Below are 17,079 nucleotides of genomic sequence, written 5' to 3'. Positions count from 1 at the left end.
TTTCCTGCGCCCGTGCAAGTGACACGGGATCCGGTGGACTTGAGAGGCTTTCAATTCGTGACAAGGTATCGGCAGTCAGGTTATCCTTACCTGAGATGTACCGGATATCTGTTGTAAACTGCGAAATATAGTCCAAATAGTTAAATTGACGTGGAGAGCATTTGCGGTCTTTTTGTTGGAAAGCAAATGTTATTGGTTTATGGTCCGTAAATATAACAAAATGATGACCTTCGACCATGTGCCTGAAGTGTTTTACACTTTCGTAAATTGCCAACAGTTCGCGATCGTATGCGCTATAAAGGCATTGAATTTCTGTAAGCTTATGTGAAAAGAAACCAAGAGGCTGCCAATGACGTCCAACTAGCTGTTGCAAAACTGCGCCAATAGCTATATTTGAAGCATCGGTGACGAGAGCGAGCGGTGCATCTGGAATGGGGTGTGCTAACAAACTTACATTAGAAAGGTTCATTTTACATTTTTCAAAAACTTGCAACAGTTCTGGTGTCCAGGTCAGGGCCGTTGAACCCTTGACTTTTGGACCTGCCAGCATAGCATGGAGTGGTGCTTGATCCTCTGCAGCATTGCGTAAAAATCTTCGGTAGAAATTTATCATTCCCAGAAATCGTCTGAGGCCTCTAGCAGTAGCGGGAGGAGGGTACTCCTTTATAGCGGATATTCTGTCATCCAGGGGGCGGGTACCTTCTGAAGAAATAGTGTAACCAAGAAAAACAACCTCATCTTTCCCGAATACGCATTTCTGTGCATTTAATAAAAGACCGTACTCACTAAGGCGCTCAAAGAGTTGTTTTAGATGTTCCTGGTGCTCAGCATGAGAATGAGAGTAAACCAGAATATCGTCGATGTAGGAATAACAAAAATCCAAACCACGCAGTACCTCGTCTAAAAAACGCTGGAAAGTTTGTGCAGCATTCCTTAGTCCAAAGGACATATAGGGGAATTCGAAAAGTCCGAAAGGAGTCGTAATTGCTGTCTTCTGGACGTCTTCTTTATAAACCGGTATTTGGTTATAAGCCTTTACTAGGTCTAGCTTAGAGAAAACGTTACAACCTGCAAGCCTATTCGAATAATCCTCAATATGGCGGATTGGGTACCTGTCTGGTATAGTTCGGGCGTTTAACGCCCGGTAATCGCCGCAGGGTCTCCAACCGTCCTGTTTTGGTGCAAGGTGTAATGCAGATGCCCACGGTGAGTCTGACCGACGAGCAGTACCATCACGTAGCATCTCCTCGAATTGCTCCTTGGCGATCTTCAGGCGTGCCGGTGCTAACCGTCGAGGTTTACAAAACACTGGTGGTCCAGCTGTTGTTCGGATATAATGCACTGTAGAATGTCTTACCTCTCGATCAATGCCGCATGGTCTCGTCAATGTGGGGTACTTCGATAAAAGTGTGTGGTACTCGCTGTGTCCCGATATGGCCTTGACGCTGTGGTGTTGGCATGCCTTCAGCTCTGCTGGACACGTAAGAGAAGTCACGCCGTCGAGCAAACGCTTATGTCTGCAATCGACTAAGAGGTTATAGTGAGAAATAAAATCGACACCTATAATAGGTCTGTCAACTTCAGCCACTACAAAATTCCAGACAAAATCACGCCTCAGTCCAAAATTTAAATGCAACTTTAGAGTACCGTAGGTGCGTATTATTGATCCATTCGCTGCCGTAAGGAAATAATCTGTGGGATTCCTACGGTCCTTCAAAAATCTACGGGGCAATACGCACAAATCGGATCCGGTATCAATTAAAAATTGCGTCTTGGCAACCCGGTCCGTAACAAAGAGGCGGCGAGGTGAGGGTGAACAGTCGGTTGCCGCCATTACTGACTGTCGCGGCAGTTTTCCGAGGCAAATTTGCAAGGCCTTGTACACTTATTTGCCCCCTCGCCAAATCTCGAATAATACCAACAAATACCTGGATCTCGGTTTCTGCTTGCTGATCGTCGCCGATGCCTGGAACCACTGCGTCGACTTCCGGATTGTCTATGTGGGTAGTTGGCGCGACCACGCCCTAAGTTCATTTGCGCCACCTGATGGTTGAGCTCCGTCCGAATGCGGGTAGAAATGAAATCTTCCATCTTCTTGAAGAGCTCATCGAAACCTGGAGTAGAAGCACTAGAAACTTGATTAGAAAATGGCGTTACTTCGATTATTTTATCTGCTAATTCAGCAACTTCATCTAATCTTAGACCTGTTTGAGACGCTATAATTGCCTGAATATGCGTTGGTAGGCGGCTAGCCCATAGGCTTCTTAAAAAATCGTCGTTCACCTGGTCACCGGCTAACGAACGTAAGTGACGCAAAAATTGCGTTGGCTTTCGGTCGCCTAACTCCTCGTGGGTCAAAAGCTGTCGCATTCGGTGATCACGAGATGTGGACAGACGTTTAATCAGCTCGTTTTTCAGCTTATCGTACTTCCCAGTTGCGGGAGGGTTGGTTATTACATCCCTAACTTCACGGGCTATCCTCTGGTCTAGCTGTTGCACGACGGTATAAAATTTAGTAGAATCGATTTTCGTACCTGATGTCTCAAACTGTGCTTCAACCTGGGCAAACCAAATATCGGGGTCTTCCGGCCAAAAGGGGGGTAGACGCACGGCCACGCGGTCAATTGTCGCGGAGCATTCTTCAAACTTGTTGTCAGCGGTAGCCATCTTAACGGTCGACGAACGTTACAACGCGATCACGTCGGGGTCACCAATATATAGCTTGCTACAGCGACTTTTTATTCAAATAAAATACGGCAAACTATATAACAATGTTTATTGCGTTTGTTAAACTTTACTTCTACAATGCGGATGGTAAGGCAGACAAGAAAAGCGAAGAAATTTATATAGCGATTGAAAATAACGAAATCGGTAAGCGCGGTCAAAACTAGCATAGGTCCGGCGTAGAAAGCGGTTAGCGGGGCACTGCGGCGGCCGGCGGTCGACTGATGCTCCTCGGCTCCTCGGCTCCGCCCACTTGTGACGTCACGCGCTAATGGATAACGCGCCGCGCTGCGCTAGCGCCGCTCGCGGCTTGCGGCCGCTGAGATACAACTTCGTGTGCACTACAGGTGGTACTTACCCAGACCTACCACCAAGTGAACTATTTATCACGGAACTTTTTTAATATTCATTACAGAATCAGACTTGAAAGAGAGTCAAGCGACATTAATTATGTGTCGGCATGAAAAGGATGATCTGGACAGACGTCTGACCGTCGCGCTCCAGCAACTAGACACGTGCAAGAGAGAACGGGACGACGCTAGCGGATCTCTCGCTCTAGCCAATGAACAGGTAGACCATTACAAGTATATATCTATTTGTTAATATTTTACATAACTATATGAATAATCTTAATTTGTATTTGTAATGATCTCGTGTTGTGTTTAACACAAATTTCGAGGATGTTTGGTCGGACGGTTTTTGGTATCTAGAATACGCTAAATCTATGGTCCTATGCCTGAACTCTCTGTGGGTGACAGATAGCCGGGAAGAGACGATGCAGTCTAGATTGTACAAACTGTTACTTCAGTAAGATAGAAAACTTCAATGACTTATATGGGACGAGGATTGAATCTAGGATCTGGATCTGCAGTCTTAGAAGCTGGTCACGAGACGAGCGAAGCAATTAATAGTAATAATGAGGTTTACATGTTTAGATCGAGTCGCTGAAGGAGAGTAATGAACGTTTGGAAGAGGAAGCGGCCGAGCTAGCAGCGTTACGTGCAAGAGCGGCGTTGGCTGACACACTCGAAGCTCAGCTGCAGCGGTGAGTTACTATAACACAGATGACACACACAATGAGAGAAAAAGACATCCAATCACGTAAAACTTTTTCCAACATAATCTCTTAACGAAAATTACTATACCCCGTACAAGATAGCTTGATCTTTTTGACAGATAAATTTTTCTGATCGACGTAACTTTGCAATGACGTACATATTATTATTTTAAATTAATGATTTTAAAAATTGTATAAATATTTAAAAAAAACACATGTAATACAAAAGTTCCTAAAGATTCAAGCGTTATCCGAATTTAAAAAGTTATGTTATTGTTACGAACGGGGGTCCTTTTAGTCGAGGTCTCTTTAGCTGGTAAAACTCTTTTTAGAAAAATAAGTTTAAAAAAAAAATTGAATTCTAATTTGAATTACGCATTCCATCGTTCCATCGACGGTTATATATGTTATATTTTCTGTTTCTCATCACTAGCCCGTCTGTCGAAAAGATCAAGCTAACTTGAACAGGGTATAGTAGTAAATATTTTTTGTTGTTGGCTTTTGTAAGCATTTTTGAATCGTCATGTTATAATGTTAATTTGATCGTAAAGCTAGCATCGAACGATATTAAGAGTATCGTCAAGCGATATAGCATCACAAATGTTATTATCATTAACGTAGACGGGAAGATCATTTATGTATACCTTGAATAGAAAAGGGCCCAGAAATGATCCTTGTGGAACACCCAATTTTATTAAAGAAAAGTTTTCTTGTATTGCCAATCCAACACCAACACCGGCTCACTCATCCTTCCAATTGAAACATTACAATACTAAGAATTGCTTTTTGTTGGTAGAATATGTGGTAAGTGGGTGGTGGGTGGTGTACAAGTTTCTTTCTACGTTCTTATTCTCGTAGTCGAGTGACCTACCCAGATTGTCTCGTACAATTGTCTGTGGGGTATATGGAACCGAGAGAAATCTCGGTTCCATAACTGTAACGGCAAACCAGGAAAACATTATCGACATCGATCTGTCGCCAGTGAGACGGAGCGCGCGTGGACGGCGGAGCAAGCGCTGAGCACGGAGCGCGCGCGCGCCGAGACCTGCCTGCGCCGCGAGGCCGCCGCGCTGGAGCACGCCGCGCGCCTCACCGCCGCGCACGTGCACGAGCGCGCGCGCGCCGCCGAGCACGACGCCAAGGTGAGCCCGCACTCCCCCACCACCGAGCGCGAGGGATCCGTGGCGTTGCTGGACTGGCTTTTGTAATCGTATCCATGAAGCGGTCGAAACAAGATGAAACTTTCAATTTAAATAAATCTATCTCTCTCAATAATATTGCAATTTTTTAATAACCTCATCACTATTCAAGAAGTCATTTTCCCGGGATGAACTCTTGTTGCCCAGCCTTCCTCAGATGCTCGTATTAAATCTCCCCCCCCCCCCTCCACACTTTCACAATGTTGTTACTAATGTATCGCATTTAAAAAAAACCTTGCTCAGGCTCAAGCTCTGGCCGCGGACAACACATCCCTCCGGGAGACGGTGCAGGTGTTGCAGGAGGAGGCTGGCAAGTTAAGATCAGCGTTGAATGATGAGATGGATCGACGGAATAAAGAGAACCGGGTGCTGGCTAGGAAGGTAAGAAATATCTGCATAAATGTCACACAGAGCTGGATTTAAAGTTCTGGAAGCCTGGAAGTTTTATTTTACAAATTAGTTCGAAAATTTTCATTTCCATCGAAAGCCTTTTACACATAAGTCGCTTTTGACGTAATAGTATATGTTTCATGCCTTTATACTGAATCTGTATAAATTGATTCCAGGTGGCAGAACTAACAGAGGAAGCTGCAGAGGCAAACAAGAAGTTGGAGTACGAGCAGGGAGAGAACAGCGTGCTGAAGAAGAAACACGCGAGTGCCATAAAGGTGCGACATAATTCTTGTTTAAGATAAGCGACGGCCTCGGTCTAGTGGCTAGATCGGGTTTTTTAAGTGAAAACTTCTTAGGGGAGGGTAAACCGCTTCGTTACGTAACGCGTTACGGCGCCAGCCTGTCTGGCTTTCGTTTCTCTAATACATTCTTAGTTACAATTCTAAAATCGTATCTAAATACACAAAATTCTAATTTAAATATTCAAGAATTGTAACTAAGAATTAATTATACTTTATAGTCAATTAAATATTTCATGCGCTTATTTTGTGTTTATAATTCATCTCGTGCTCGGCGGCGAAGGAAAACATCGTGAGGAAACCTGCATGTGTCTAATTTCAACGAAATTCTGCCACATGTGTATTCCACCAATATGTACGCTCCAAACCTTCCCCTCAAAGGGAGAGGAGGCCTTAGCCCAGCAGTGGGAAATTTACAGGCTGCTAATGTAATAAATAACCTTTCCTTACAATATCTTATAAATAAAATAAACTAAACTTTTCTCGAGTTTAACAATTTCAATATTAAATAGTTCAACTTAGACTAGTTTAAGTTATCATTTCTGTCGTTTATCACAAGACCGCACATGTATTATTTTTAATCAAAATATTCTCAGGAACAGTCCGGAGTTCGTTTAAAATGTGTAGGATAGGATTCTAGAGAGAGGGAGAGGGGATAAAGAGAGCTCCTGTGTTTTTTTTACCCATATATATAATTTCAGGAATTAAATCGGGAACTAAACCGAGCTCTGAAACGAATAGAGATGCTCGAAGCGAAGCTACCTCAAAATGACGCCAACTCGACTAGAACAGGTAAGATTATTCGGCCAATTTAAATTAAATAGTTTTGAATTATAAAAATAAATTCGGTAGAATCTCATCAGATATTTCACCGATCAACAGTAATACTTGGTATTATTGTGTTCTGGTTTGAAGGGTGAGTGAGCCAGTGTAACTATAGACACATTCAGTCTATTATAAAAGTAGGAAAAAAGATAAACAAACTTTAGATTTATTCCATAATGAATATCATAGATTTATCAAGCTCTTGACAAATGATATCGCGTCAATTTGCTGTCAAATGTTGTTTATTTGGCTTTGTTACCTGTTATGGTTGGAATAGTGTATACATAAAATCTCAGTTGTCAAGGTTGGTATCGCTTTGGATGTAAGGTATAGTTGATACAGTTCTTATCCCTAACAGCACCAATAGTGATAACCACTTCATGACGAGTGGTCCATTTGTATTAAGCTATGTAGTTTCATACAAATAAATAATATTTATATAGGATACAAGATGGGCCAGTGGTTAGAATGCGAGTATCTTAGTCGATGTAAATGAATCATTCAATCCGGTGCTCCCTGTCAAGGAAATCTGTCTAACTTTAATGATATTCTGCCATCTGCCATGCTCCAAACTAATTCAAAGGGAGATGAGGCCTTAGCCCAGCTGTGGGACATTTGCAGAATGTTAATATTATTTATTATTATTAAAATAGCTGACAATGATCAATTTTATAAGACTCTTTGTGTATTGGTTTAAAGATGATGCTCTTGTTACAGGTTCTGTGTCATCTTTAAGCAGTATCGACAGTCCGCACGATGAACGCGTTCAGAATGGACACGCAGACATACCAGACGTGCAGGTACTATATAGATTATAGATAAATATAATACTGTATCTATATTCCCGATACTATTGCATAGTTTATACAGTATGTCTTTTTTAATAATTTTGTCTCTTAAGATAAGGTTTTCTATAGAATTGTTGTGTATTCATAAATTCTTTATATATTTCACGCATACAGAAGGAAAATGAGGTTTCGATGGTAAGGTTATGATCTCCAATACATAGTTCATATTATATACAGTAAATTTATGTAATATTAATTATATGTTAAAGTTATGTACTAGTTGACGTTTGCTTGCGTTTTAGGGGTGATCATAAGGTGCTAGGTTTAATAAAGTAACCTGTCTGTTGTCTGTATGTTCCTGACTAACTAACCTGGGGTTCAAACTTGCTTTATACCAAATTTCATCAATTTCGGTTCTGTGGTTTGGCCTTGGAAGAGTAACAGACAGACAGAGTTATATTTGCATTTGTAATATTAGTATCGATTACATAAACGTCACAAAAATGCTAATAACTATACAATAATTAACTTTATCGCTTAAGAGAGGCTAGAAAATGAACGCATAGAATATTTCAAATAGTAATAAATATGGACTAAAGATAAAGTTGTCGGTTACCTATAAAAATTACTTTGGCTTAATGTTGAAAAAAGTAACTACTGAGTTTCTTGCCGGTCCTTCTCGGTAGAATCTGCATTTGGAACCGGTGGTAGCTTCACTTAATATAGTTTATTAAATGACGATTCAAAAGTGCCTGTAAAAGCCTACTTGAATAAAGTATATTTTGAGTTTTTGATTTTGAAATTAATTAATGTTTAGTTAATTTCCCACATTATTAATATATTACTAACAAAACAAAATTACTTTTAGTAAATTTATTACAAGAATATATTAATAAACAAAATACTTTTATCAATTTGTGGTTTGCGATTATTAATAGAACAGTATAACTCCCGCCAAAAGCGAAGAATACATCAATGAACTAATCTGTCAGTTTGATACAATGACGTTCGGATAGTCTGATTAATTCCTCATTATAATTTTATTATTACAGATAAAAAATTCAAGCTTCTTTGATAAATTATTTGCAAAGGTCTGTGTTATTTAATTTATGTAGAAATAGATGTACACTTTACCATAGATTAATGATACACAGAGGTATTTCAAATATTGTAGATGTATTGAAGTAAAATATCATTAAAATTAATCTTAGTGTAATTTCTCATTATGAAAGCGTTTATAAAATAATTATTCTATGTGATAGTTAATCTGTAAGCAAGACATTTTTAGAGAATAGTTATCCAAGTGTGCGTGACTTCAATTCTAATCACAGGATGCTAAGACGATATATAACACCATCTCAAAGTCACATTCCAAATATCAGTCGAGAGAATCTACGACTTCTCGACAGACATTTTGATGATGAATAATAAATATCTATAGAAAAAAATAACGAAATCTAAATTTTGATGACATCGCTATTAAATATATGCAGGTATTTAGATTTGGGGCATTACAAATATAATAATAAAAAATAAGAAAACTGACTCTGACATGACGCATAAACGGACGAAAACTAGACAGCGAGCGATGGGGTCCAGTAGTCGCGCAGCTCACCCAGCAAACAGTCCCTTACCGAGCTCCCCCCCCAGCCGGACCAGCGGCTGCTGGTGGAGCGCATCGTGTCGCTGCAGCGCGCGGCGGCGGCGCGCTCGGAGCGCTGCGAGTTTCTGCAGGAGCACTGCGCGCAGCTGACGCGCGAGCTGCGCCGCAAGTCGCGCGTGCTGCGCGCCGCGCTGCCCGCGCTGCCGCCCGCCGCGCTCGCCTCGCGCGCCGCCGACCAGCACAAGGTCTCCGACCACTTCTTTCTTATATATATTTTCGGGTAGGCGTGTGGCGCCACTATTATATTGATGGTGAGCGGTAGTGGAGTCGAAGACGGCCAGAACGTTCAGGAAGAATCGACTGCATTCGCCGTCCTCGCTATGCCACTATGCGAGATGCCTCTTCATAGATTATAAGAGGGGAACACGTGTTCTGGTAGAGAGTTCCATTTTTTGATAGTGTGACGGAGAAAAGTGTTGCCAGATTTCTTCGTGCGCTATAGAATTGATGTCACAGGTGGGCACTGATATCGAGAGCCAGCACGCGTAGACTTGTAATCGTTTTGTGATATAGGCGGGCGGGCGAATGGGTCGCCTGATGGATACCCGTATTCTGCCGCAGATTACATATGACCAACGTTATTCCCATTGAACAACTTAAAGGAAGGGTAATGACTTCGTATTAAATACCCGTACGAAGTCGAGACGGTCTAGTAAAAATTAAAATGTAACAATGTTTACCTAGATTTGAACCCGCTATACCATGTCAGCTCTTAATTTGATGTAATACTAGCTATCCGTCCCGGCTCCAAACGGGTAAAAACTATATATAACTTTTAGATCGAAGAACAAACATAATAAGACAAATTCTTATTGAAATTCTCGGTTCTTCTCAAATATAATATGCACGTATTATACATGTAAACCTTCCTCTTGAATCGCTCTGTTTATTGATGAAAACCGTATTAAAATCCGTTGCGTAGTTTAAAAGATCCAAGCGTACAGACGGGAAGCGACTTTGTCTTATACTATATAGAGATATTCGGTTGTGTTGTAATTGAAAACAATCATTCAACTATAATGTATGTATATTGGTATTAAAATTTGTATTGTTTTCAACTCACGCTGCTTCAGACGAAAAGGAAATTTTCTAAGGTAATAATCATTTAAATAATAACACAGATATTTATTTATTAATATATTTATTATAAAGTACATTTATATATGTCACAGTAAGATTACAAACATCCTTAGATTACAATCTGTCCCGCGTCAAATTGTCAACTGTCGAAAGTTCTTCCTGATTGGCCGGTCTTATTGTAAGAGCGACCAATCATATGTCACCGTTATTATTCGGTAGCTTACAATATAACGAAGTAAATTTCAGTTAAATTATAAAAACTAACCTAACCTAACCGAAATATTGTGAACTATCGGAATTGTTTATATTTTGTTGCAAATTGAATAAACGTTCACAATCTATCGACAGTTTATAATTGCGCAAAATAGGTTATAATCTAACGGTATTTGGAATTTTACGGTGAAATAATATGGCGGACGCCGGGAATTCGAGACACATAACGTTCAACCAATCAGCGCGCGAGATGCATTCCGTTCTACGCCAGTTCACAATTTGACCGCTTCATGTTTGTAATCTCGATCGAGATGGCCCAGTGGTTAGACGAGATGGCCCAGTGGTTAGAACGCGTGCATCTTAACCGATGATTTCGGGTTCAAACCCAGGCAGGTACCACTGAATTTTCATGTGCTTAATTTGTGTTTATAATTCATCTCGTGCTCGGCGGTGAAGGAAAACATCGTGAGGAAACCTGCATTTGTCTAATTTCAACGAAATTCTGCCACATGTGTATTCCACCAACCCGCATTGGAGCAGCGTGGTGGAATATGCTCCAAAACCTTCTCCTCAAAGGGAGAGGAGGCCTTTAGCCCAGCAGTGGGAAATTTACAGGCTGCTAATGTAAAATGTTTGTAATCTTACGGTGACATATTATGTATGTGTAGATTTAATTTAAAGAATAGCAATGTCCCTTTATAAAGAATGACTATTATTCCTATTTACCCCTTTTTTTAAGCTTGTATTAGGAGTGGAGGTGACAAGGGCAACAATGACACAAGGTTTAAGGTCGATCTTGCGACTCTACATCGCTAGAGGGCCATTAAACCATCGCACTATTGACGCTTAAACTGCTTTAATTTTTAAATAAACAATGATCTGTGTTTCTATTGTTCTGATTGGCGTTATTGTTGGATGTGTGTGCATGGTTTTTTAATAAGGTCACATTACATAGTAAACCTTCTTAGTATGCATTATGCTTGGCCTTGGTTCAAGCCCCGGGTCGGGATAGTGAAAAATTACCAGCCTAGTGGTAGTTTGTGTATATACGTGCCAGAAATCACATTACCACCAAGCGACAATATTTAGTATGATTGGGTTCTGATGTTACCAGTGTAAGTGTAACTACAGGCACAAGAGACAACATCTTCGAAGGTTGTTCTCTAAAGGTTGGTGGCGCATTGGGGATTTAAGGAATGGTAAATATTTAAAGCGCGAATATCTATGGTGGTAACCACTTACCATCAGGTGGCCCATTAGCCAGTCCGCCTGCCTATGCTATAGAGAAATGCATGTGAAACCGTTAGTCCTGTCATGACTTTCACGGTTGTGTGATTATGAGGCTGCTCTTGTGTTTATATTATGTTCAGCACAGCAAGGCTATGAATATTTTGCTTGAGTAGTTTTATAGATAGTATATTTTATTTTTTGCCTTTAAAAAAGTATTTTTTAACGCCCAGATATTGCATTGATATTAAGTTATGACTGCTTCGTTAATTTAGAGGCTAGATAAGGCGGCAGATCTCGAGGTCGTGTGTTTGAAACACAGATCCGGCGGATAAAAAGTTATTGGGTTACTGTATCGAAAAATTCTCAGTGACAGCCGGAGTATGGACGTTAGAAGTGTGCAGCACGAGAAGTACTCTTACCGGTCGTACCGGATTCGCCGTTCCATTGGATTAGGAGAGTGGGGGGGGCAGAGGGTGCATCTGTGTTTGTATGTCCTGCGTTATTGGCTGGTTTTTCCTTGAGATTGGTCGCCGTAGCCGAAATCGGTTAGGATGACATCAATATTTAGTTTTAAGAAAATTTTATTGTGATTTATTTTTTGTTGGAATTTGGTCCAATTTAAGATTCCTTCTTGACTTTTGAGGATGTGTAGCGTGTTTTTTTTATCGGTGCAGGATTACGTTAGAACGTAGGAGATGTTAGATGATAGTCTTCTGATGTAAATTTCTAAAAGTCTGAAGTTAATTCGCTTTTGTAGCTTTACTTTAATGTTCCGTGCGCTCCATCTGTAATTGGTTTTGTAATATGAGAAAAAAAATAAAAAAAATCTTTATATAACAGAGTGAAATCGCGCAACTCGGCGGTGGTGCGATGGCAGCGGTATGGGGGGGAGACCCTGGTGGGATGACGCTCGAACTATCGCTGGAAATGAACAAGCGACTTCAGGCCGTTCTCGAGGATACGTTACTGAAAAATATCACACTTAAGGTAAGTTTAAGATGATCATTGATGATCATTCATCAACATTTAAACCAGGGTAGGCACAACTTAATTTTGAAGTGATCGGTGACGAAAGACATCGTGAGGGTATCTGCATTTGTCCTCATTTGGAGAAGAGTATGCTCTAAACCTTCTCAAGAAGAACTTAATCCCAATAGAGGGCTATTCAGAGGCTGTTAATTGCAAAAAAATATAATTGATTTCAGGAAAACATAGACACATTAGGAGAAGAAATTTCAAGATTGCGCGAACAAGTGAAAAACAACGAGAACAAATAATACGATCACAAGTACCTTAAACCTTCGTAAATTTATTTATGCGTCTCTCTCTCACATATGGATTTAATCTTCCGTCTCGTTCGTACATATGTGTCATTTAAAAACGTCAAAATATGGCGTTAAAGCTATCACATGTACCTTAATTCGTTAATTTATTTGTATAGGACGTTGTCTCTTTCTCGCGTATGGAATTGATCTACCGTCTCGCTCGCACTTGTCGTATTTATATGCGGTATATTTTTTTTGTTATTAATCTTATAAATCTTACATAATTCTTGATAGAGTGTCGCAAAAGAACTAAAACAAACGAGCCAAATTTATTGTCTTGGTGTGTGACAGCTACGCTTGACACTCGCCGAACGTCATACTTTACTAGTGTGCGTACTTAGAGGCCAACTGTGACCGCTACTTTTCGACGTGTTCTCATCTTTGACAGTTTATCTAGACACAATAATTATATCTATTTGATATGAAAAGACTTGAACTCTTGAGCCCTCTTATACAAGTCCCCTCCCATCTGATCCCCCCCACTGCCGCTTGTTTTAACATAACTTTATATGAAACAACTAACTTTCACCTCTAATACCATTTTACTTAACGAAATGACTACCCAAGTTTACATTAAATTAACATAATTTTCAACTAATATATTGTCAATTTATAAATCTATTCTATTATATTCTACAAACAATGATCTATTTACGATAAGGTCTAAATTGAATCGGAATATAATAGGGATCGTATCGTAACCGATACAAATAAATAGCATTAGTCCTCAGTTAAAATTAAGCTAGGGGAAAAATGAATATTCTATTGGTTTGTTTTGTAGGTCGGCTTGCAACAAGGGGGTCATGAAAACACAATAAAGACATTAATTGACACACATTAAGTTCACACACTTTAATAATTCTTAACTGCATTATAAAATCATCAACGCAATAACGAGTGTTTACTCGAACATGTCGTCTATATCACGAGCGGGCAGTTCCTCAAATAGTTTACCTATACGCATCCGAGCACACCTCGGCACTCGGTACATTTTCAAATCTTAACTTTGCGTATATTTGTGATCTTACGTAAGAACTATCAAGACTCCTTTATAAGCAAAAAAATAAAACACGGTCGACCCTCGACCCTAAATCGTCTTACATAATCCCTTAAAAGTTAGTAGAATTGTTCTCCACTTTATGAGAAACTGTTAAGCGTCATTCAGATATACGTAATCGAAGTGTAATACAAAAGTGTGAGCGAGACAGCGTCTGCGAAAAGGAGACATGATTATTTAATTATATTTCGTATAAATTTAAACATTGTAAGTGAACATTCCATTTGAAATTTGTGCTGTATGACATTGTATGATTTTTTTTTTTAATTGTTGATTAATGTGTTTACGCAAAGGTGATTTAACTTTTAAATTGTTCCAATTGAAACAAGTGTTGCCAGTTACTGTGTAATTAAATGAACTATTAATTAATATGTATATAAATAATAAATATAGCGTTCAGATTCTGAAACACTAATAATTACTTAAAACTAATTTTTGGTCTGATTCTGGGGAGGTATCACTAAACATGTCTGTTCTCGTTTTTATTTTAAACATAGTTGGCATTCAAGTTAATTAACGTATCTAAGTACGACTTCTTATGATTTAAAATTGACTAATTAAAAAAACGGTGGTTTTAAGTTTGATTGAACTGTCTATTAATTATAGACAAAAGGAATTTAACTTCTAAGAATACATGGTTTGTACTAAGTTAAACAAAGACAGGGCGATATTTGAAATCGGATGTGAATACCGATATTTAATCCAAATATCCGTTACACAACCGATGTCACAAAAATCGGATATCGCCCGTGTGTACTTTGGATCGATGTTTTTACGTCGCTCACTTTTCCACCATATTATAGCTCTCTTTCCCTCTCTCTCTATGTGGTATATCTTTCTCTCTCTTGTAACGGAATGCGCTTAAACGTGTCACTTTTTTTATTTTTGTTTCAATCCCCGTCCACTGATCAACTATCGGATTATATAAGAAATGTCACTTATAAGTGTCATTTCTTTATAATAAAAGTAAAAAAATGAACGAACCCCTTTATGAACATATTCTATGCATATTATAATCTTAGAAAATATTTTTAATGAATTAAAGTTTGAGAGCAGTGGTTTCATTTGTACTTCCGTCTATTTAATAAAAAAAAAAAAACGGGATAGTTAAAGGTTAAACTCACTTTTTGCATAAAATTGAGTGGATTATTGTGATTTGATCATTTATACGTAGAAAATTAACGATTGAAAATGTTCTAGAATTTTGTCGAATGTGTGGCGTCGATTTTATATTACAGCTAAACTATAGAAAAACGTAAAGTGTTGCCATAAACAATATTATATAATGTCTTTAAATATTATTTTTATGACAGATAAGCCTGTATTTTCTAATGTATTGTGTATTGTGTTAAAATAAATTAAATTTAAATAATTATAATGACGATGCAATTGTAATTATAAATTTGTAATCGATTTTACCCTTAAATGTTGCCATTTGTAAAGACATGCGTTGACTATTACATACATAATCATTTCTGAAAACATATATGTGGGATGTAGGGTTGAAAGAAACCACGATTCAATTTTCATTATTTCCTTGGTTTTACAAAAGAGTACGTCATACTAAAATACGTCGTGCCATAGTAACTCCTTCTATTCCATCTCGCTTACACTTTCATAGTTCTCTCTCATGCTGTCTCCCTAATCGCTGCGCTAAAATCCTTACATATATAAATTTATTTTTAGTATTTGATGAAAATTAAATTCACCCTTGTCGCAAATATTGGTATTATATACTAAAACCTTTTTCGAAACGCGTTGCATCTTCTGGTGTAAGTTTTATGTATATTGGTTCAGTAGAAAATTAGGCATGATCGATGAAAAAGAAGCGCATTTAGGGGTTCATTTTACTGTGACAATTAAATTAAATGATTAAGTGATAATTTTGAACGTTGGTAACATTGTTCAAACTCGTCTGTGTAGCACTCTCAGCAGATCTTGAACGTTGCACGAAAGTTGAATGGTGTTGTTACAGATATGGGAAGTAATGATTTCATTGTTATCGCATTTAATGTGTGTATGTGTGTTGTCTATGGTCGGTAACGGTATTTGTATTGTACTTTAATCTTTGTAAATAAAATTTGCCAATCATTCCCAATGATAATAGATAGAAAATAAATATGTTTAATTTTTTTTTAAATAATATAGACATACAAATCGTAGTTAAATTATAGATATGTTATATATATGTTGTAAGATTATTGTGAAAGTCATAATATTATGATTTTACTTATGATGATGAGTCGTCTCTGTTTCGTGAAATTTATAAACGAATTCAGTTAAAATTGAATTGCATTGGATAATATTACTTATGTTATAAGCACGAGGACTTATTTTACAATTAAAATTATTGAACATAACCGTTTAAAAGTGAAAGGAACACTGATTGGTCCGCACCTAACATCATTTGCTATTGTTAAACCAATCAAATCGCACCGCGCTTAGTGTTGGTACTTAATAATTCTCGACTAATTATTTTTAAATATATGTATAAAAATGTCTAGTGAAATTGTAATTTAATTATAACTGGTATAATAAACAGTATCTAAAACGGGATATTTACCATGTTTTTTATTTTTATTTGGTGGAGCTCGATATTTCGACATTATCTACGAATGTCTTGTTCACGAGAAGTGATAAAAATAAAAAACATGGTAAATATCCCGTTTTAGATACTGTTAGTAATAAAAATAACCATGTTAATTTAAAATCTGGTATAATAAAATTATCATATGAGAGATTTTACAATAAAGTTACAAAATATTTGTCATCGAGTGTTGAATACGTATTGTCATAAGCGGAAGTCTGACTACGACATAAAAAGAAATATATATTCTGTAGACTGTAGCGGTAATGGACGGTGTAGTACTACATTAAACGAATCAATTAATTATAAAGCGACATTATTCCTGAGCTATGGGGTATAAATACTAAAATCTTTTTTTTTTTTTATAAATAAATTGCACTCGTGTGAAAATGGGCTGGTAGTTGTTTTATAATCTGACACGTCGGTACTGCTTCGGGTGACGACAATACGAGATACTAGTCCTCATTGCTATAAATAATAAATATTTTTTATTTCCTGTACATTTATAATATAAAAGTCGAAGATTTAATTACATTCTTTAACGGAAATGAATTGGAACACGGCGGTCGTCGTATACTTTGCATATTTATCACATAGCATTTATAATAGTCAGACTTCAATGGAAACTTCTCGAAGTAC

At 38.1% G+C, this 17,079-nt stretch overlaps 2 protein-coding genes across 4 annotated transcripts in view; one reads left to right on the top strand and one right to left on the bottom strand.

The window, feature by feature from the left end:
• The window catches only part of LOC113395897 (hemolin-like), a 284,073-nt gene that overhangs the window by 220,367 nt on the left and 46,627 nt on the right, over window positions 1-17,079 (bottom strand). The window lies entirely within an intron of this gene.
• On the top strand, window positions 3,144-13,522 carry LOC135194359 (coiled-coil domain-containing protein 186-like). 3 transcript variants are annotated; one of them, XM_064219751.1, is made up of 12 exons: window positions 3,144-3,294; window positions 3,660-3,769; window positions 4,764-4,923; window positions 5,224-5,361; window positions 5,547-5,648; window positions 6,374-6,464; window positions 7,215-7,297; window positions 7,460-7,480; window positions 8,936-9,133; window positions 10,022-10,042; window positions 12,312-12,458; window positions 12,677-13,522. In XM_064219751.1, exons 1-12 carry the CDS (start codon window positions 3,175-3,177, stop codon window positions 12,746-12,748), a joined length of 1,263 nt encoding a protein of 420 aa, XP_064075821.1. In that variant the 5' UTR covers window positions 3,144-3,174; the 3' UTR covers window positions 12,749-13,522. The 3 variants fall into 3 exon arrangements, with proteins under 3 accessions (XP_064075821.1, XP_064075823.1, XP_064075822.1); XM_064219753.1 differs by lacking the exon at window positions 7,460-7,480; XM_064219752.1 differs by lacking the exon at window positions 10,022-10,042.

The sequence above is a fragment of the Vanessa tameamea genome, chromosome 29, assembly GCF_037043105.1.
Source record: "Vanessa tameamea isolate UH-Manoa-2023 chromosome 29, ilVanTame1 primary haplotype, whole genome shotgun sequence".
Lineage (NCBI taxonomy): Eukaryota > Metazoa > Arthropoda > Insecta > Lepidoptera > Nymphalidae > Vanessa > Vanessa tameamea.
This window is presented reverse-complemented; position numbering and strand designations above follow the sequence as displayed.